General features: G+C 39.9%; 1 protein-coding gene across 2 annotated transcripts; it reads left to right on the forward strand.

Annotated features, from left to right (window-relative positions):
* The first annotated feature begins 70 nt into the window (after window positions 1–70).
* xpo1b (exportin 1 (CRM1 homolog, yeast) b) lies at window positions 71–21,987 on the forward strand. 2 transcript variants are annotated; one of them, XM_087802040.1, is made up of 25 exons: window positions 71–427; window positions 2,338–2,469; window positions 4,211–4,312; window positions 7,867–7,939; window positions 9,165–9,226; window positions 10,018–10,062; window positions 11,532–11,713; window positions 12,681–12,729; window positions 12,804–12,923; window positions 13,955–14,083; window positions 14,164–14,322; window positions 14,404–14,601; window positions 16,062–16,200; window positions 16,926–17,107; window positions 17,174–17,330; window positions 17,404–17,567; window positions 17,639–17,773; window positions 17,865–18,057; window positions 18,274–18,380; window positions 18,472–18,666; window positions 18,860–19,028; window positions 19,170–19,304; window positions 19,372–19,531; window positions 19,605–19,701; window positions 21,104–21,987. In XM_087802040.1, the coding sequence occupies exons 2-25, from the start codon at window positions 2,344–2,346 to the stop codon at window positions 21,248–21,250; spliced, it is 3,225 nt and encodes a 1,074-aa protein (XP_087658166.1). In that variant the 5' UTR covers window positions 71–427; window positions 2,338–2,343; the 3' UTR covers window positions 21,251–21,987. The 2 variants fall into 2 exon arrangements, with proteins under 2 accessions (XP_087658166.1, XP_087658167.1); XM_087802041.1 differs by having other exon boundaries at window positions 72–427; window positions 17,865–18,048.
* The last annotated feature ends 1,284 nt before the right edge of the window (window positions 21,988–23,271 follow it).

Genomic DNA, 23,271 nt, shown 5'->3' on the forward strand with positions numbered 1-23,271 from the left:
TCGACCAATCGCCACGCTCCATGGGCGTGACCTCAGTCCAAACTTTACGCGGCGCCATCGGCTGAAAACTAAACCGAGATGGAATCTCCCAGTCTGAACCGGTTTCAACCGGTTACGAGTTAGTGGCTTGAGAGAGGAGAAGAGGCGCAGGCACACAACCTCCTCACCGCCCCGCTGGAAAATCACCAGGAAAACATAATATTAAGTGAATTACGGTTTTACTTTGATTCTGGAAACATGTATCGGAGCGACATATTCGTGCCGTGATAGTAGGTCTGCCATCATTGGTCCACAGCAGCCCGTCATCCCCGGAGCTGTACCACCGCTGCAGAAAAATCTTTTAAAATCATCCTTGATCTTGAAAAAATACTCAATCGTAAAGGTTTTTTCCGGGCACTTTTTTTCAGTCAGACCCTTCGGACTTTAGGTAGGTAAACCGTGGTGAAGTGCTTGGCGTGCTGCTTTAAAGTTAAACCATTAAAAAAAATGCATTTAAGTAGACATAAGTTGTGTTTAAAAATGTTAGCATTAATGGCGCTCAAATTGAGAATTGGTTGTAGATAAAAAGAAAATAAAAACGTCCGGGTTGCTTGTTAGCATGTAGTTCTTAGCGAAGGATTAGCTGTCCGGTAGAGAAAGTGTTGTAATAAGGTTTGGAGTCGTGTACCGGTGGAAGGTTCGACTGACGGGGTGAATGATTGAATGGATGCCTCTCCCACCACAGCATCACCGTGTGTACGTGCATGTGTGTGTGTGTGCGTGTGTGTGTGAGATGAGCGGGTGTCAAGTTGATGTTGCTAAGGTGCTCCTCGCTCCAACTTCACCCAAGTATGTCCTCGAAACGAAACCGAAATGATCATACTTTTTGTTCTGAGTGTAGAGACGTTCCTTTTGTATATTGAATTGAACTATGAGTATACTTATTTTATTCTAAAATTGAAGTAGTATGCTTGAAGTTTACTTTTGACATACTGTACTTGAAAATAGTATACTTTATGGAATGTACAGTATACTACTTTTTTTTATTTATTTGGGCAACTGTATTGTGTTGTGTCCAGAAGTAAACTGTGCAAAGGATTATGGGAGTGGGTGATGATTGGCAGAAAGGAAGACTTTTTGGTGTTATTGTTAGAAACACCCATTTGCTTTTGTGTTATTACCCCATTAAACATCTACATGTGTATGATCGTGTAGTGTCAGTGTCCAAGTTTATAGTAAATAGTATGTAATCTAATTTTGCATTACCTTAATGTTCCTTAAAGACATGCACGCAAAAATAGAAACATTTAACCTGTCGTTTTTATTAATCAAGATCCTATAGGAATAGTAAACATGGCTGTGACCTTGACTTTCTTGCGTTGATGCCTAATGCATCTGCTGGGGGAAAATATGTAATGTACATCTGGAATCTACTGGTGACGTATGGAGGCGTAGTGGTCAGAGTATGCCCGGGGAAGCTTAATCTTTACTTAAAATGTTACAAATCTAGTCCAAATAAGTAATAAAAACAATGCACTACTAGTACATATACCTTAGTCACTAAACTTAAACTCATACTGAAGTGAAATTCAAGTATACTACTTCTTGCGAATGTTAAGTTTTGTTTTGAGTGTAGTCTGTTCAGACGTGCGTCCCTTCAGAGCATTTCTGGAGTCAAGTGGGAGTGGTTGTTGTAGTCGGTGCTGGCGATCCTTGTGTCATCTCTGCAGCTATAAATACAGCCGCATCAATAATGTGTGCTACAAGTCATTGAAGTTGTTGGTCAACACTTCCTGATACATTATTTATGCCTCGTCTTTCTTGTGGTCAGAGAGAGAGAGCCGACGAGTGAGCTAGCTCACCTACAGATGTAAACACTGTGACGTAGACCAGTATCTCCCACACGTGGTTTGGATCACCCTGAATGTATTTAAGACTCTTTGTCTGCTCACCTGACTGGAGACTTGATCAGGTTCAATCCCAGACTGGATTTTAATTATAACATTGGGCCAACTGTTTAATCCACAATGGCTCGACTCAGCTTAAAGACTTGTTTCATTTGTAATTGTCCAAAGGAACCTTCCCAAGGGATTACTATAGTACTATCTATCGGTTATGATATACATACAACTCAGAGTTTGGACGGTTTCGTGTCAGTAAAGCCCAGATCGTGTGTAGGTCTGCCACTAATGTACTGTAATCGTAGCAACATTATCCCTCCCACCTCTGCAGGATGCAATAGCGATGTTTGTGACATGGTCAGCTGTTTGGAATTGTTTCAAAACATGATGCTCATGACTTTGCCTGTTGAATATGTGCTCATGACCCCCTCCACCCTCACTGCTGTCCTCGTTTCAGAGCTCTATGCCAGCAATTATGACAATGTTAGCGGACCATGCAGCACAACAGCTGCTGGACTTCAACCAGAAACTGGATATCAACCTGCTGGATAATGTGGTGAACTGTCTATATCATGGGGTGGGTCCACAGGTAAGTCGCACAGCTGATAACGTCACCTGATTTGAGTGTGCCTCGGCAAATGTGTAAAACTGATAGAGAATGGATTTTTAAATAGCACATAATAAACCTTTGACCCACATTGTAGAAAAAAAAAAAAAACACAACTAAGCCTGTCACTTTGACGTGTAAACCAAAAACGGTTTTCCAAGACCATTCTTAAAATACTGTACACAAATAAATGGATCAAAGTGGACATATTTATTTCCCTGTCACCTTTGTGTCCATCACATTGTTATTTTATGTATCGCTTGTTTACAGAGTTCACAAATGACTCGTCGATCTTCAGACTTTAGATGTGCAGCATTAAAACATCAGCCTGCACAGTGAAACTAAAATTGCCAGCTATTCAACAATCCCTTTGACTTGAGTGTGTCACGTATAAGCAGTGATATTATGCATTACATAAAGAGATTATAGCTCAGGCTGGTTTCCAACTCTCACTCCATGCGAGGTGTAAAGAATGTAAATATTTTACTCCACAATAATGTAAACTCATGTGTTTACTATTGTGATAAATAAAATACCGGTAGTCAAACATTGTACAAATTCTTAAAACAGCAAAAAGCTTAAGTCAAATAATATCTTTGGAAAAACTACGTCAAAATAGTTTTCTCTCCTCAAATAATCTACATCTTCGTTGAAATTCTCAAGTCTTTCTTATTGTTACTTTTAAATTAGTTGATTGAACTCCTGATATCTTATTTGCATATTTGACAGATACTTTAATTAAACAGATGCAGAGCTCCTGGTCACCTAATGTCAGAATTCAATATATTGATCTGAGTGTGATTAAAGGGCAACCAATGTGAAAACCCAATTCTCCTGATATCTTGACTTACTCACATGTTTCAAATGTCTTCCTCACTGAGATGCAGTAAATAACGCTGCTAGACTAGCTTTCTAGGCCAACATCCTACACAGGCAGGAAGTACTCTGGGTAAATATCGCAAGAGTTGCCAGTCTACTGTCTACACTAAATATTTGAATTAAAAGACAATTTTGTACAAACACATACGGATGCGTACAATAGAGGTCAAAGATTAATTTAAGAGACACTTAAATCAACACATTAGTTGCCTTTTAAAGATGACCATGTCGTACGGCGGTGCATGAACACATCTATGGAGGTTAAGTTGCAAGAGGGCACACTGACCCAAGGAAGTCATGTGGATAGAAGTCAATGATTATGCAACATGGATAAGTGCTGGTGAAAGGAATATTCTTGTACGCAATCGACGAGGGGGCAGAAGTGGCTGAAACAATCAAATGTCCAATTCAGTGATTTTACTATCTCAAACTCGCAAACAGATCCTGAGGGGTTTATTTAGAACTCCTACCCATGATCCCGCCTGGTGGGTCGTAGCGATGAACCAAGTATGGATAGTTTCTCAGACAGACCCAAACATGGAAAGCACAGATCATAAGCCGCTTTAGTATAAATGAGATGAGGTGGACCTGTGATGCAGACAGCTATGACGCTTCACCCCACAGCCGTTGATTCACACTTGTACTCACTTCACTAATCCTGTTTGACTTGAGGTTAGGATTGACATTTATATAATTTTGTGGTATTGACCTCCACTCTCTGAGGAGAGATGGTAAATCTTAGTTAGTATATATTCATCAATGCAAACAAAAGTAAATGATATCTTTAGTACATGTTACTGCAATGAGAGAGTTAAATCTAACGGCTTCTTGTTTCCTATTTCAGCAAAGAATGGCACAAGAAGTGCTGACACATTTAAAGGAGCATCCTGATGCCTGGACGAGAGTGGACACCATCCTGGAGTTCTCCCAGAACATGAACACCAAAGTAAGTTTAACCCCAGAAACATTGGTCGTGGAAAGTATATCTGCTGTTGCTTTTAGGAAGGAGTACATGTAGTTCTGACATGTGGAACACATTCCGCATCTATCATAGTAAATAATCCAAAATAACTAAGCGTCATATATCGTTTTACAGTTCATTAATACTACTAGTTTGTTTATTACCAACAAATGTGTGGATAGATCTTTGTGCAACCCTGATTACATTCATTCAAATATAAACCATTTATTTTACAACCCATCAAGAATGATAAACAAAGTTACTGGGTTAAAACATTCTCCAACAAATTCCATATCACTTATAAATGTCCAAAACATGTATGACTGAATACAATTAATGTACACTCATGAACCGGCACAGTTTTATTGCTATTCAATTGCAAACATTGAAGCCTGGATTGTAATTCACTCAGTTCAGTTTTGCAATTACAACCACCGAAAAACCTGGAGGCTCACATACTAACACACTTGGCTCTCGCTGAAACACACAGACAGACTCAAAAGTGATGATTCTTTGCCTATATATTTTGAAAACTCTCAACGGTAGCCTTGTCTTGCGAGCCGTGCATTATGCTAATTTGGAATGCTTACGCTAATATACAGTACAATCAGCCCAATACCTATGAAAACAGCTCCGCAAGCTCAACATGAAATGAAAATTCCAAAAAACTGCCAAGACGAATTTAGGAATTGTGCATTGTTGACAGCATTTAGTGATTTATTGAGACATTAGAAAACTGCTATGTCCTTATATGGCTCAAAACCAGAATGGAGATAATATAAGATCGGTAATAGGATATAGCTTTGGCTCTATTTAGATCTACTTAGTCGTTCTACATACCCTAATTACCACCCCAAGTTATCCCACTACTTTTGTTTTGATTAAAAAAAAAACCCTTGCCTTGAGAAAAATGTTAAAGTTGATTGACACCCATTTGGACCTGACTGTTTTGGACAATATTCATACAAATGCACGCTCTGTATTAAACTTAAGCACAAAGTATTTGTAGAATAATGTTAATTAAAATCAAACCACAGTGTGAAAGAAGTCGTCATGCATCATCAACTTCCTGAAAGTAACAGTTGTCTGTTTCATCTGTGCTTGGCTGTAAGATTGACCTTTAACACTGACATATATTACTAATGTCTAAGTTGATGTATCAACCCGTTTCATTTTTTGTAGTTTAAATGCATTATCTGCCAAGTTAGGCTCAGTAGAGGAAAAGAGGAGACGAAAGGTAAAGACCTCTTGACTTCTGCTTCTTTTTGATCTGTTGTAAAAGTGCATCATTTCTTTCTAGACGCACTTAAACGATTGGGCTTTAATTTCAGTGATAATTCCAGTCATCATATTGAAAAGAAATGTAATTCAAGATGTGACTATTTTGATATTAACCACGATGTTCCATTATGTTTATGGCTTGTGTTAGGACCAAAAGGGGTGTGTCATCGTGTGCACCATGACACAGCTAGGCTTTGGCGGCAGGCCTCCACAAGGTCTACCCTTTTTTAAATTCCCTTTGACTCAATTCTGTTCATTGGTTTGAATGCTTCTGTTTCATTAGAAAAGCCAGCAACAGAACCAGGTTGATTATACAGAGGCGGTGGCTTGTATTCACCTGTAGGGACCATGCCACGATCCGTTTCCTTTTTTTTATTTAAGAGGACTCCAAAGAGAGAAACTGAACACAGCTTAAATGAAAGTAGAAGTTGGTAATTCCTGGAGATTCAACGGTCACTTGTGTCAAACCCAATAGTTTAGAGCGAAAGCTAATTTAGTACATTTAAATTGTTAATAAATAAAAGCATTTCAATCTGTTTTTTAAAGGCTTTAGGTGCAAGTTTCTTAATACCTTTGAAAAGGAAAACGGTGTTCCTAATATTTAATGCAAATGTTCTAGTAACTTGACAGGGTTGCTTCTTACTTTAGCTTTTTGGATTGTTTGCCATAATAAGAAAAGTCTCAGATTATGACTTTCTTTTATACAATTATAATTAAGAAACTAGCTAATAGAGCGAATACTTTATTTTTTCCCTACACATAAGAGGCAGCTTGACCAGAATGGGGAGGCACTCTAGCCCAATAAAAGTATTTTCTCTAGAAAATATATAAAGACTGAATATGTATCTAATTCACAAATCTATCCATGATCCCTGCAGGTGAACAGGTGTAATTCAGTAGCTCCAGTGCAGATAGGCAAGTTTTGGTTTCGTGCGTTAACATAGATCACCCTACAAATGACCAAACATGTGGCTGGTCTTGCTGTTCCTAATGGCACACCAGTAAATTGGATAGTAGAGGGTCTGTGTGTTATGTGGACGATTACATTTTATTTTGAAAGGCATATTTGCATAGTAGCTGTACTCAAAGCGTGAAGTTATGAGCATTTCCTCTTGGTAAAGATTTGGTTTTGGTCTATAAAAACTTCTCATGAAATGGTACTGCAGAATAAGAACTGCAGGTGTCGGACATTTCTACTGTGACGCGTGAATTGCGTAGATTAATTCCAAATCGGGTTATTATGGCGCTGCCAAGTAAACGGATCAGCAAAACCTAAAACCATTGAATTCCTACATTGGCTATTTGCAGGGGTAGGAATGGCTATTATGTTCATCTCAAAGTCAGGTTCACGTTAAAGTTTGGGAAAAATATTTTTTTTTCCTCATAACACACAGACCCTTTTATAAATTGGATTTCATGGATTTAACTTGAAATTGGTAACATGGTTCTGGGTTGGGTATCTGGCTTTTATTATTCCTCTTTATCCTAGTTTAGATTGCACTGTCATGTTTTAGGAGCCTTTTTGTGAGCTTTGCAAACACATTTAATTCAATAGTTAACTAGAAAAAAAAAAGTTAGAAACAACATTTGAGGTACTGCCTGATCAAATAGTTCTTATTTCTCAGCCTTTCACCCTGAGTGGTGCAGAAGCGTAAAGACATTTTAGGTTGTACTATTTAAAACAAATACAGTGTTTTCAATTCTTGGAGATAATCAAGATGTTAAATGAAATGCAATATGAGCTCCTTATACTGGACCTATTTACTCGTGCACCTGTGATGCATATGCTACGACTACATTAGCACACTGCTAACTTCACCAGCACTTCCTCCATTCTTCCCGTACAGACAATGTCATAGTGCCATGAAAAAACACAATGGTGCCAATCTCAGATACTATTGTCGTTGATGCCCAACCCTCCATGGTTTCTGTGTTATAGAAGAAGTGCTTTTTATTTCGCAGGGAGCCTTCGACTCCCCTCAGAGCAATTGGAGCCAAAGCTGGTTAATGGCTTGTTTTCTCTTTGTGCTGTCTGGTCTGGTGTGATGCTGAGAGAAACAGCAGGACCACTGCAGTGTTCCAGCTTAACGCTCATACACGTATAACGGCCAAATCCCAACAATTCTGCATGATGAACAAAGAGTCGATTTGACAAGTTATATCAGGCCGGTCCACTCATTCTTTTTATTTGTACTGTTGATGCTCAGAGCTTGTGTGGAGCAGCTTTTCTAATGTGCCTCTCTCCTTGCACATTACAGTACTATGCCCTTCAGATTCTGGAAACAGTTATCAAAGCAAGATGGAAGATCCTTCCCAGGAATCAATGTGAAGGTAAAGTGGCATCATTATTGCTTCATTGTGCAATCTTTCCCTGCTGTCAGTGTTGCGAAATGTTGTGACGTGTGGTTGCCAAGTTGAACAGTATTTCCCCACTAAGCATGCTGGTTTGTTTTCTGCACCACTGGCTCGTCCTGGCAGCTGCAAAATGGTTAGGACTTGAACTTCAGAGACACTTGTTTTATTTTCAGTCCCAAAAACAGAACTGTTGCTATTTAACCGTCGCTGGGATGGCTTTCACACGTAAAAGAGTTTGCTGTGTTTTTCATCAACATCATTTCAGTCCTCATAGTATACGTAGATCAAATGTGAAAATCTGACTTTTATTGAATTTAGATCATGGAAATCAGTGTTTACAACTCACGTTTGTGTATTGATTGTTTTTTTCATCTGCTAGTTGGTCTGACCAAACCAAGAGCCCCTCCCCTTTACTATTGAGAATTCTTAAGACCTTTACAACAAGCGATGTTGGCAAAAGACCACTGCCATAAAGTAGAATTGAAACATGTAACAACAAGCATAGTTTGATCATCTCTATACAGTTGATTACAGGTCAAGGTTCACATAATAGGCCACAATTGTTATATAGAGTCTGTTTGTAACGAAACAATTTTTATTGGCATGTTAAAATCTTATTTATCAACTAAAGAAATGAAACCAATTGCGATGTACAATATGGCATATTGAGCATCATTTTAGTAAATTAAACATGTTTCATTAATAATAATTATTAACTGTAATTTGATCATCTTTAACTTAAAAAAAAAATCAACTTAAGCCAGTAAGCCGCTTTGATAAGTTGCCGTCTAAAGTCAATTGTATCCTTCCTTATGAGCCGTTTGTTTACCTTAAGACACAAGAAAGATTAATACTTTTTTTTTCACCTCCATGATTGCTTTTCTTCATGGTTTTGCACATGAATGCTAATTCCATTATTTTTTATTAATGTGACTTTTCATTTGACTTTTTTTTTCTTCTTGCACCTGTATTTGAGGACAAAACCCAGGCAATGAGGCTAAAAAAAATCCTTGCTGCACTCATTTTTCAGAGACTAGTGCAGCAAAAATCCACATTGACCAAGTCGCTCAACGACAGATGAATGTCAAAAGACAACCATGTCATGATCCTTTAGCTTTGACCCAACAAGCCCCGGGCTACTCTACATGTTGGAATATGTTGAGATGTGCTTCTTCATGTTGCAATATCCTTTTTCTTTCAGGTATTAAAAAGTATGTTGTTGGTCTGATTATCAAGACTTCTTCAGATGCAACAAATGTGGAGGTGAGTGGATGTTACTGGTAGAGTGATGAAAGAGAATCTAGAACAGACCCAGGAAAAGTGCGGCCCTTTGACTGTATTTATGCGGCCCTCGTAGTGTCAAAGTATGATCATGTATAAATGGTTCTATGCATTAAAAACTGTACAAATTTCAGCTTATTTAGCTTAATAAATGTCACAGCTTAATGATGAATATCCTTTTTTTTTTTTTAGGGATTTTCTTGTCTTTCTTTTTGCTCGACAGCCCCTAACAACATTCACAGAATTTAATGTGGCCCTTGAAGAATTTTAATTGGACACCCCTGATCTAGAACCACAAATGCAGTATCATTAAATCAATCTTTAATGTTGCTTTATCATAACAATGTTCTCATGTGGTGAAATCATAGATTTTTATTATTTGATCATAGATTTTTATTGAGCCTCCACAAATCTGCTAAGGAATTAAGAGTAACATTAACAATGATTCTTCTGTATTTTTGAGTAAATAATTTAATCTGTGTAGTTTACTTTCTCTCTTTGGGGTCCTCTAAATATCATTTGAATGTACTTTCATAACTATTGGTAAAATAGAGTTCTAGTACTTTCCCAACCCACTTTTCATTTCCTACATTTGAACTCTCACATTCCTTGAGGATTATAACCTGCTGAGTAAGCATCCTAACTTAGGTGCTGGTGTTTAAGTGAAGTGGTGTTGATGAAGAGTTCTGGCCACAGTTTTAAAAACATTATGAAGAAGTCTACAATTTTGGTTCCAGTATTTTGTTTATTAATTAACTGTTTCCCCTTTCCAGAAAGAGAAGGTGTACATCGGGAAGCTGAACATGATTCTTGTTCAGGTAAGAAACCAGAAAACACAAACAATACAATATGGAAAAGTTAATACTTTCGTTATAGAAAACAAAAACATGTTGTGGGTGCTTCAGCCAGAGTGTTTTTGTTTCAACCGTGATGAATGCTGATCTCTCTACTCGAGCAGAAACATTCTCCTCATTCTGTTTGGTTATTTGAAAAGTTGTTAACACTTTCACGATATGTGCACATTTTTTTCAATTTGGAAATTTACAATAACAATTGGTTAGAATGAGTCTTCCTGCTACACAGCTGACAAGAAGGAGCAAATGGGAATGAAAAACATAAATCATGTGTCAACTTAACCTTTTCTAGTGTGCAACTTGTCATCTATTTATTTCCTAGAAAGATTGAAGCGTTGATTTATTCCAACTCTGCATTTACTAACGAATGATCCCTAATGTTATCTCAATGCTGTCTCTCCCTTTAGTTGTTACCATGTAGGGCCGAAGATGAAAACTGCTTTTGTGTCATCATGTATTTTTAAAACTAGGGATAAAATTACAGCTGCAACAGAGAATCCATAAAGAACTATTAGAGATATGCTAAAACGACTACCGTCAAATAAACAGGGTTCCCTCGGATCTTTAATTATTCTTAAAATAAATAAATTAATAAATCTAAAAAAGCCTTTATTGAAATTGAAATGTCTTGAATCCAATTTTCATTTTAAAATGTTTTCTAAAACGTTTTCTATTTACCTTGCCTTAAACTGTAGGAACCCTGGATTATTTCTAAACATGAAATTGGATAATTAAAAATTGCTCTCAAAAATGTCAACATTTTCTGATTTATTATTTATTTACCATTGCTCAGGGAGTTTAAATGTACGTATGAGAAGGTACACTGTTGCTCATTTATTATTGCTAATAGTACGAGAACTGTATCGCTGCACTTATGTTATTGGAACAGAGAAAGTTGGGTATATTATATGTATATTAAAGGATACGTAAAGATTACTTAAATCATGCCTCTCTTAACAGCAATTGACAGCTCAATAATAAAGTGCCTTCTTTCAAACTACATCCTGCAGTTATTCTATCAAAACCCAGAGTGAAGATGGACACAGAGCGATCATAGTTAAACTACATATGTATTGATGGTTGAGTGAGCGGTCCTTGCAGCGGCTCCACCAATGACTCTGCATTAATGCCAGTGAGGATGAGTCACCGCTGACGTCGGCACTGCTCACACTGCTGTGGCCTTCAGGCTGTGGAGCTTCAGATTATACGCTTGTTCTCAGGAGGCTGCATTTTTTTATGTCTGCTCACGTTTGTCACTTCTTTACCTCAGTTGGCCTCCTTCCAAATCACTCATGCACACTCCTTTTTTCTCAAAGTGACCGACTTTAAATTGTGAGGGGTGAATGTCTATTTTAAGCCTCAACGGCAAAATATTATTTGTGCCAGAAACGTGTCCCTGGTGAATCATCTCAGACTGATGTGTGTTTGTGCAGATCCTGAAGCAGGAGTGGCCCAAACACTGGCCCACCTTCATCAGCGACATTGTGGGAGCGAGTCGGACAAGCGAGAGCCTCTGCCAGAACAACATGGTGATTCTAAAGCTGCTCAGCGAAGAAGTCTTTGACTTCTCCAGTGGTCAGATGACCCAAGTCAAGGCCAAGCATCTAAAAGACAGGTCAGCACTCTTGACCTCACTGTTTATACGAAGAGGCCCTGACATATAATTTAAGATGTGCACTGCGGCTAACGGAGGGAGGTTTTGACTGCTGCAATCTTGTGTTGACATGTAGTGACCCTGAGCCGTTTCAGACATTCTTCTCTGTAGTAATGAAACAATGAAAGATGGCTCCAAGGTGATTCAACCCTTAAGTATAATGTTCAGATATAATATATCCTCAGTACATTATTTGACCTGTTGTCAAATATTCTGATTATTAGAAAATTAAATTGAAAGTATTTGAATAAGAAAAACCAATGAGTGTCCGGAAGAAAGAACAAAATGGATAACAATGTTTTTGTGGATTAGGTATGACTCACTCTGGGATGTTTGGCACAACGTGTTCTCCTCCATCTTCCCTAATTCATCCAGGAATAACAACCCTAGCTAGTGGACAGAGCTGTTATCATCCTTGTTTAATTTGTATTTAAAATCCCGGTTTTGAGGCTCTGAACCACCAATATATCAATGTGCGATGTTTGATCAACATAAAACAATTGAATATTGATATTGGTCTAAAAACAATTCTTATTTTTTACAAATACATGCATGATATTTTATGAAAACAGTTTTGGAACAGTTTCTGTCTACTTACTTTTCATACTCTTGGGTGTTGAACATGTTAATGTCATTTATCTGTGACCCATCATCTGCTCGAGGTCTCAGGAAAGCTGTCACATGCATTCAATGATATGTGAGATTTAATCATGACATCTTCTCTCTGCCTTGTCAGTTATTGACAAGTGAAATTGATTTCATCTTCTATTCACTTATTCTTATTTTGTTTCTGAACCTTAATGCTCAAGCCTGTCAGAGTAAAGCTGATCCATGTGTAACATTCAGATTGATTTGCTCTGGTTTTAATACTATTGTTCCTGAAGTAGTTTGGTTTACATGACCTCATGTTGTGCTTTGTGTTTTGCAGCATGTGTAACGAATTCTCCCAGATATTCCAGCTCTGTCAGTTTGTGATGGTATGTCATAATAGCCTCTTAACTATATATCTTGTTGGGTATTTTAATCTCATCAATATTTTCCTTACATTTAGGAAAACTCCCAGAATGCCCCTCTTGTCCATGCCACGCTGGAGACGCTTTTACGGTTCCTTAATTGGATTCCCCTGGGCTACATCTTCGAGACAAAACTGATTAGCACACTTGTGTATAAGGTCAGTAGGCCGTGATGAGTTGTGGCAAGTTCTGTCTTATCTGGAAGCCTACATCAAGCTGGCTGCACTTGAGTGTGTTTTGATTAGATATTTATCTGTTTAGTGTTTGAAAAACAACTTGTGTTTCGATATTGTTGGTATATTACCGCCTCCTACTGGTGATAGTCAGAATATCTGATAACTAAAATCACAAATCGTTTTTTTTCTGTCCATTTATTATAAGCATTAACATTATGTATAGCAGGAAAAACGAAATGTCTGTAAAGCTGAAAATATATTATATGTTATAATTAGTACTTGCATTGTTTATTACTGTTTATGCACACAACATTCTCTAGATTATTACAATGTTAGCTGAAAACTTGCAAATGTCCAAAAGCAGCAGCCAGCCTCATTCAAAATAATGTAAATAACACTGACCACAAAAGTCAAGCACCAGGACAAATGGTGATTGGAGAGACGAACGGACACAAAGAAGTCCTCAGTGTTTACTTTTGCCCCAGGGCTGCCTGGTACAGATGCCAGTCTTTCTATTTCTCTATATCCGTAAAACACTTCATAACGCTGTCATTGTATTGAGCTTTAAGAATTTTTTTGTATAAGACAGTTGATGAGATGTAATGATGACGAGTCAAATTATTTAGCATTTCAGTTGCCAAACTGTTATTTTCTCATAAATGCAAAACGAAAATATGAGTCTTGAATTACAGAGGATATTTGTTTGAAGCTTGTATATCAGAAACAATCAGCTATCAATCAAATTTTGTATTTGTAGGGTCAAATGTGTCTTTGTAAACGAAACTCCTCAGCCAGTTTAAGAACTACACAGCAGGATAATCAGCTGCAAAGTAAAAAGGAAAATGTCTGATCTATTTGTGTAGTAATGGAAAAGCTGATTTATGTTCCAGTCAGTATAAATAGAACTACTGTCACACTACCATGGAGTGCACTTGTCTTGTACATGGATGAATTCTTAATATAAATCTAATCGACCTCAAAGTGATTTTGATCGTCTCATTCATCTGTTTCAGTTCTTAAATGTTCCCATGTTTCGCAACGTGACCCTCAAGTGCTTGACCGAGATCGCCGGAGTAAGTGTGAGCCAGTATGAGGAACAATTTGTCTCGCTCTTCACTCTGACCATGTGTCAGCTCAAACAGGTGGGTGGACATTCCATGCAGGTGCTACCTCTCCTCTTCACCCAGAGGGCAGAGATTGACGCTCTTCCCTGTCTCATTAGATGCTTCCTCTGAATACGAACATCCGTTTGGCCTACGCCAACGGGAAAGACGACGAGCAAAACTTCATCCAGAACCTCAGTCTCTTCCTCTGCACCTTCTTGAAGGAGCACGGCCAGCTCATCGAGAAAAGACTGAACATTAGAGAAACGTTAATGGAGGTGAGTTGAAGGCCTCACAGCTGCTGCTGCTGCTGCTGCTGTGCTAGAAAAATCCTCCTTGACCCACTTTTTGCCCTCCAGGCGCTCCACTACATGTTACTGGTGTCAGAAGTGGAAGAGACAGAGATCTTCAAAATATGTTTGGAGTACTGGAACCACTTAGCAGCAGAGCTCTACAGAGAAAGTCCCTTCTCCACTTCCACATCCCCATTGTTGTCTGGCAACCAGCACTTTGACGTTCCTCCACGCAGACAGCTCTACCTGCCCGTGCTCTCCAAGGTAACACACAGACTCGCACCAAAACACTGCACCGTCACTGAGTAATGACTTTTTCGGTCATCTAACCATCCCCAGTGAGTGAAGTCTCTCTGACAGCAATATATTAAGCAATATCCAGATGTCCTCAGATGAATGTGCTCAAACATAACTTTGAAAACAACTCAATAACGTGATCTCACCCAAAAATTGATTTTTGATGATTATTGTGGCAGTGGAGGCTGCAGGAGTTGCATGATGCTGTTGTTAATGCTGTTTGTTTTTAGGATATAATAATAATAAAGCATAAAATGTGTGTTTAAAGTCGACTAAGTTATTTGAAAATGAAGGGCTGCCTTATGCTAATGTTAAAACAGATTATCATTGTGTCTTTTAGAACAATGTTGGCTGAATTCATAAAAAATAAAATGTAGAAAAGTTGCTCTGGTGTTGCAGATTTTACAGAAGTTATAACTGCTTCCATGTTTAAAGCTGTGTAGAGTCAACTGTTTCCTCTCGCCCTCATTGCCAGGGTCTTGCTCAATTTCATGGCGGAGGACTGCGACATCTAGTCGCCAGTTTTGTTGCAACGCACAAAAAGAACAAACGCTGAATATTTGCACGTACATTTTTTTTTAATTAACACAAATAAAATTACTTTACTATATAAACTCATAAATATGATCAAAATACAATATGATTTGAAAGCCAAAGAAAATCAATACAGTCCTGTTGAGTATCGATATGGTATCATGAAAAAAGACCAGTTTATGACGGTCATGTAATGAAATGCATAAATTCTGTCATAAAGCTCATAGATAATGATACCTCAGAGAGGTCACTTTGTACTACTTCCTGAACTCTCAATGGGAAAACGTTACGTGGACGAACAGCTGTCTAACCTCATTTAGGAACAGATCTGCTCCTTTATCTCTGGGAATCATGTAAATGGTAGAGAAACAAAATATTTACAGAGATTGTCTTCAAGTTCAGTGTAATTCACACCGCCTGGTTTACCAGGTCTATTTTTGACTGCCTAGTTTAACGTGTGCATTACATGACTCTCTAGTTGACCTGGTCTGATTCGTTGGTGATGTTTTCTCTTGGTATCATGTTAAGTGGGAGTGCCGGGGTCTTCCGCTCTCCATTAAAATACTGGCTGCCTTGTGGGCACTTTCATCACCTTCTCTGGCCTTTCATCCTCTTGGGAACGATTATATATTAGCCTGCGACATCTTAGAGCTCGTTGGCATCGGCTCGGTGACAGGTGGAACCGACCCGCTGCCAAAATAAACGATTCCTTCAAAAAAAATCAACAAGAAATGTTTGTCTTCTTGAAAAATCTCTGTAGTATGACAGTACCTGCTGTGGTAAAATGGCAGGGAGACAATCGCCTCCTTGTGGCCACCCGGGAGCTGCCGATGTGCAAGGGGGATCATATTTGATGCTTTCTGGCGCTGACAGGTGTTTATCCCACTTGACAGGTGCGCTTGCTCATGGTCAGTCGGATGGCCAAGCCAGAGGAAGTGCTGGTGGTGGAGAATGACCAGGGGGAGGTGGTCAGAGAATTCATGAAGGACACAGATTCCATCAACCTGTACAAGAACATGAGGGAAACACTTGGTAAGAATGTGGATTTGAAAACTGATTTTGTTATATTTGTTTAAATCTGCAAGAGCAGAGCTTCTGTTAAAGGCACTTTGGAAATAAATAAACTTACCTCAGGATATCAAATGCCTTCAAAGAGGCTGCATTAGTTTTTCATCTTCCCACATGAGTGACAGTCAACAGTACAGTGTGGGTTGACTCTCATGAACGCAGCCAGAAAGTTTTAGGTTAAGTCCCTATATGACCAAGACTTGGCTGCAATTTATCTAAATTGCGTCACTTGTGACGTCACATAGGAAAGTGCTTCCAAATTTGGTCATGAACTATATTCGGGGGGGATTTCCCCCATAATACCACAAGTCTACTGTTTTTTTTTATTGGTTTACTCATCGTAATAAAACGTTTTTCATTGTAATTAACTACGATGATATTTTGACAGGACAGACAAGTAATGATTGTTTATTGCTCTTTTATCAGAAGTGAATTTCCTTGGAGAGCTTTTTCTAAATGTAAGAACCCACCACTGACTTACTGCCGTTTTTTTTGGTGCAGAGCTTCAGTTTAACGAAATATTAAAACTGGATCTAGTTCAAAGGCATAATATATTAACTTTAAAATATAATTTTAAAATGTTAAAAAAATAACGAAATTAAGACTTTCCAGGCACACAAACTGAGGGGAGACTCCACACTAGAGATCTTTTTTATTCCACTCCTAACCTTTCTTCTTGTTCCATGCAGTGTACCTGACCCACTTGGACTACGCAGATACAGAGCGAATCATGACGGAGAAGCTTCATAATCAAGTGAATGGCACCGAGTGGTCCTGGAAGAACCTCAACACCTTATGCTGGGCCATCGGGTCCATCAGCGGCGCCATGCACGAGGAGGACGAGAAGAGGTTCCTGGTCACTGTCATCAAGGTGTGGAAAGAAACGGATCGCTGCTGGTCTTGTTCGTGGTATAGTGTAACATTTGTGTTCTTGTAGGACCTGCTGGGTTTGTGCGAGCAGAAGAGAGGGAAGGACAACAAGGCCATCATTGCTTCCAACATCATGTACATAGTCGGCCAGTACCCGCGCTTCCTCAGAGCCCACTGGAAGTTCCTTAAAACGGTGGTCAACAAGCTCTTCGAATTCATGCACGGTGAGAGATTCTCCAAAGTCCAGTTTGGCCTTCAATGATGACCTGAAACTGAGGTCTCCCTTCTGTGATCCAGAAACACACGACGGGGTTCAGGACATGGCCTGTGACACCTTCATCAAGATCGCCCAGAAGTGCCGGCGTCACTTCATCCAGGTGCAGGTGGGAGAGGTGATGCCCTTCATCGACGAGATCCTTAACAACATCAACACCATCATCTGCGACCTGCAGCCGCAGCAGGTCAGCGTCAACACTTGAAAACGTTACTCCGTCCAGGTGACCCCAATGACCCCTTGAACTCCGGCGTCCAGGTGCACACGTTCTACGAGGCCGTCGGTTACATGATCGGAGCTCAGACGGACCAGGCGGTTCAGGAGCACTTGATCGAGAAGTACATGCTGCTGCCAAACCAGGTGTGGGACAGCATCATCCAGCAGGCCACCAAGGTGAGGCTCAGGATTAACTCCTTCGCTGACGAAGAACGCAGTTCCTGACAAAATAATTAAAGAATCCATTATTTCTTCCATCGTCTGTCAGAACGTGGACATTTTGAAAGACCCGGAGACGGTGAAGCAGCTGGGCAGTATCCTGAAGACCAACGTGCGAGCATGTAAAGCGGTGGGACACCCGTTTGTCATCCAGCTGGGACGGATTTACCTGGACATGCTCAACGTCTACAAGTGCCTGAGCGAGAATATTTCTGCTGCCATTCAGACCAATGGTATGGGAGGTGTGTGTGCTTGTGAGAGGTTCCACAGATCTCTGCTCACTTGTTGACTCATTTCTCTCCAGTTACGTATGAAAAAACAATACAATTTTGGGAGTTAACGTGGGATGTTTGCTGACATTGTTGAGTCATAAGGTTCTCCATGAATCTGATTCTTATTTTTAGCTGGGTTCGACAAACCAAAACCCGGACTCATTCTTTTGACTTTATGTGTTGCAGGAGAGATGGTGACGAAGCAGCCGCTGATCCGGAGCATGAGGACGGTGAAGCGAGAGACTCTGAAGCTCATCTCAGGCTGGGTCAGCCGATCCAACGACCCGCAGATGGTGAGCGAGTGAAACTGGGATGACGTCTTGGAAAGATCAAAACAAGAAACTCATTCAACAAGTGACGACATTTGTTTATGAATCTCTGCAGGTCGGGGAGAACTTTGTCCCGCCGCTCTTGGACGCCGTCCTCATTGATTACCAGCGCAACGTTCCCGCCGCCCGCGAGCCCGAAGTCCTCAGCACCATGGCGACCATTGTCAACAAACTTGGCGGACACATCACCGGCGAGATCCCGCAGATATTCGACGCCGTCTTCGAGTGCACGCTAAACATGATCAACAAGGTCTCGCTTTGTTCTCCTAACATGTTGAACTTAAGTGATTGAATTAAAAAAAAAAAATATATATATATATATAACTTTAAATTAAATCATGTTTTATATCATTTACTTAAGTAAAATACTTTAACAGACCTTCATCTCCAATTATGTTTAATGCTTGGGTGTAATTAACAAAAATAAAACATTTCTTTTGAAGAACTTTGAGGAGTACCCGGAGCACCGCACCCACTTCTTCTACCTTCTACAAGCCGTCAACTCCCACTGCTTCCCAGCATTCCTTGCCATCCCGCCGGCCCAATTCAAGCTGGTGCTGGACTCCATCATCTGGGCCTTCAAACACACCATGAGGAACGTGGCTGACACCGGTACGTCTTCAGAGGATCTCGTCGGAAACAAGCTTTAGACCTGCTGGACGAAACACGGCACCAGCACGCTTCAGTTTTCATTACCTTCTGTCCATTTTTAAGCACATTTATGAAGTGTTCCTCCATCATTCTGTCCCTCAGGCCTCCAGATTCTCTACACCATGCTGCAGAACGTGGCTCAGGAGGAAGCAGCCGCCCAGAGTTTCTACCAGACTTACTTCTGTGACATCCTGCAGCACATCTTCTCTGTGGTCACCGACACCTCTCACACGGCGGGTCAGTAGACGCGCTCCGGGTTGTCAAAAGGAGTGTTAACTCGAGTTAACGAGAGTGTGACACACAGGTCTGACCATGCACGCGTCCATCCTGGCCTACATGTTCAACCTGGTGGAGGAGGGCAAGATCACCACCACGCTGAACCCCTCCACGCCGGCCAACAACCAGGGTTTCATCCAGGAGTACGTGGCCAACCTGCTCAAGACGGCCTTCCCCCACCTACAAGAGTGAGCGTCGCACATGCCGTCTCTGCTGGGAAACGCACACACTTGTGTAACTGTGCGCGCATCTGTGTTACAGCGCTCAGGTGAAGGTGTTCGTAACCGGCCTGTTCAGCTTAAACCAGGACATTCCTGCCTTCAAGGAGCACCTCAGGGACTTCCTGGTCCAGATTAAGGTCAGTCTGAGTTGAAGTCTTCAGTCAGTTGTTTTATGTAGAAGATCTGATGACAATGTTCTCTCGGGGTGTGTATTGGCAAGAATGTGGCAATCATGATACGTATCACGAAATATATATCAATATATGATGATACTGTAGAAACAATGTATTGTTTTTAGAGAAACAACACTTTTTCTGGCTTTTACAACAAAGAAATGAGCAAATTCTTTCTCTAATCAAATGTGAAAGTGCTTCTGAAAATATGAACAAAAAATGTAAACTTATAATAACAATAAACAATGAAGTGCATTAAGAGACTCAAACAACCTGGAGCAACATGTAGTATCCAGTATCTGTCACTGTATTTACTTTAAACTTTGTTTTAAAGCCAAATTGAGTCCGAACATCAGCTTTAAAAGCTGCTGGAGTCTGGTTTGTTGTTACTTTACACCAGGGGTGTCAAACTGGTCCAGAAAAGGGCCGAGACGGTGCAGGTTTTTGTTCCAACCAGTCAAGCACACATGAGTTAACCAATCAGGTGTCGGCTTAAACAAGCAACACCTGACTGACAATTAATTGATTACTGTCTTCAGACGCCTGATTGGTTCAACTTTATGTGCTTGACTGGTTGGAACAAAAACCTACACCACCCCGGCCCTTTACTGGACCGGTTTGACACATGTGCTTTACACGGAGGAAATGACGAGTGTGGCCAACTAGTGGCCGGAAGTTTAATTGCACCACACAAATGAATCAACCCCGTGAATATTTGAGTGTTAATTGTAAAATAAAACATCAAAGTATTGTCTTTTAAACACACATTATTGAAATATAAACCATAAAATGTTATTTCAAAGGTAATAAAAGGGTTTTTCTTTCTCTCTTTTTTAATATCGATACAGTGCTATTGAATATCGCTACAGTATTGGGAATCAAAATGTCGCAATATATCAATATATTCTTACACCCCTCAACTTAATGTACAGACCACATGACTCTTGGCGACGTCGTAACTGCCTGTATGTCCAGTCGTCAGCTTTTCTCTCGTCCTCAGTCATCACTGCTGCCATCTAGAGGCCGCAAGTTGAATTGAAACACAAAAATGAACAAATGCTTGTTAGTTGTAATTTTACAACGTTGTGTATTGAAATATAAACTATAAAATAACCACGCTAAAAATAGAACATGATCAAATGTCCCAAAAATATTACTTAAAAAAAGAAAATGTAAAACTTATAGTGCTGTTTAATATTGATACAGTATCAAACATTTTCTCACTATACTATCACTGTGTTGCTTTTTGGTTTGTGTAAAAAGTCTTGGTCGTATTGGTCCTGGAATCCTTCAGCTCAGTGGACCTGCAGGTTCTCTCTAGACCTCAAGTTTATCAGAAGTTCTGATGCGTGACTCTGTCCTGCAGGAGTTTGCGGGTGAAGACACGTCGGACTTGTTCCTGGAGGAGAGGGAGGCGTCGTTGCGTCAGGCCCAGGAGGAGAAACACAAGATCCAGATGTCCGTCCCTGGAATCCTCAACCCTCACGAGATCCCGGAGGAGATGTGTGACTGAGGCGGACCCCCAAAAACTGTACAGTCCAGAACTCCGTCTCCCGCCTCCATCACCACACGCCAATGTAAATGACGACAGCGACGCCCCTTTTTTGAATAATCAAGTTTTCTATGGAGACTTTTTTGTGTAACAAACTTCCCAGTTCATGTGGCGTTGATTTGGTTCCAGACTCGCATGATGAGGTCGCATCCCAGAGGACGAGTTGCTTTTTTCTTTTACTATTCCCACACAATTGTTTATATATAAATAGAGCGCGCGAACGGACTGAGCAGGCTGTCGGCGAGGCTGCTAAGTTGCTGCCCCACTGCATTGTGGGAGAATGTGAATCTACCCGAAGTAAAATGAAGGCTCGACCCTGCAGCTGCTTCAGTTTGCCGGAGAACTTTTGTTTTTTTTAGGGGAAGGCAGAACCGAATATGTGCATATCATCCCAAATGTATAGCATCTTTAATAACATGGGAACATTTTTGTTTGTTTTCTTTTACTCTTGTTTGTTCTGTTGTGGGTGCGTGTGCGTGTGTGCTGTCGCAGAGTCGACATCAGCGTTTTTGTTTTCCTCTAAGAGGATTGTTGCTCATGTGTGAGCCTCCATTACTGGGATGTTGGAGGCAGAAGTATTTATGGGTTTTGGTCAGTCGCATCTTTGATACTGTTGAACTAAAGACGTTTCTGGATTGTACTAATCGATGGTTCAACGCCGCAGCAGGAGTGCTTCCTGACACTACCGTAGAGCAAAATGACAAAATAAACAGGTTTACATTTAATTTTTTTGGTTTTCTCTGCGTGAGTTCCTGCGAATCAGACGAGTTGAATTAGAAAATTAGAAAGGAGAAGCCCCACCTCCAGCGTCTGTGGTGGTTGTTGACACGTTGGACACCGAACCAGCCATCTGGTAACCAGGGCGACTATTTTTGGATGTCCTACCAAATTATTATTTTTGTGACGCGACGTTTAATCAGGCTGAGCTTCAGTCCGACAACACACGAGTCTGGATCGATCCATCACGTGTTCTAACCTCATGTCCTAAAAACTCTCCAATGGTTTGAGAAGAACCTTCAGGACGGTAAGTATCGGAGCTCAAGAGTCGCTGAGACGCGTCGCTCTGCTGGACCCGATGCTGGTCCGTTGGGCTCGTTGGGTTCAAAGAAAAAACTTCTCTTCTGAAGGTGTTACATTTGTTGTGAACTTTTTGAACTTATTAAAGTTGACAATTTTTTAAACCCTGCCTCTGTTTTCAAAGTATTTTCTTTTAATTTACTCAAATATAATAGGTTTTTTTTTAATATTCGCTCTTATTGGTTAACAAGGCTTTTAATAAAACCTCAAAACATTCCAATTTAATAATAACTTCCAGGCCTGAAGACATAAATAGCGACTAAACATCTGTCCATTTTTTTTTATTAACTTTCTGTTGAACAACTTTGTGACTCAACTAAACATTACAGTTAATAAATCTACAGAAAAGTACTTCTTATACATGTAGGTACAAACAAAAAGACTTCAAGGCTGAAGCATAAAAATGTTTTTCAAATCCTCATTTTAAAGGCTCAGCACAATTATTATAATGACATCATCGTTCGTGGCGACTTGTGCATCATTTGAACAATTTAAAGTGAGTAACGTCATCTTTTTAAAAGCTTCTTTCATGTGAATATAGATCGATGACGTCTGTCAAATACAGGTGAGTCCTCGTTTTATTCATATATTAGCACAAAAACATGCTTAAGTCTTATTTATATGTTTACCATTTAGATGCTAGTCGTTGTTGATGCTAACTGTTGCTAACTCCTGAATTAGCATTAGTACGCGTGCTGGCAAACGACTTAAAACAACCCACCAGTACTTAAGAATTTTTATCCGTAATTATATTCTCTTCTGTTCAGGTATATACAATATTACTGATAATTTGTTTTGTCGTAGTTTTTGGATCCTGCTGTACTTGGTAGTTACGTGAGTCGACGTTTTTAATGGTCGCGATGCTAACAATGCTAACAAATAGCATACAAAGCGTTGTGTTTCAC

Source organism: Callionymus lyra, chromosome 11 (assembly GCF_982586985.1).
Source record: "Callionymus lyra chromosome 11, fCalLyr1.hap1.1, whole genome shotgun sequence".
Classification (NCBI taxonomy): Eukaryota; Metazoa; Chordata; class Actinopteri; order Syngnathiformes; family Callionymidae; genus Callionymus; species Callionymus lyra.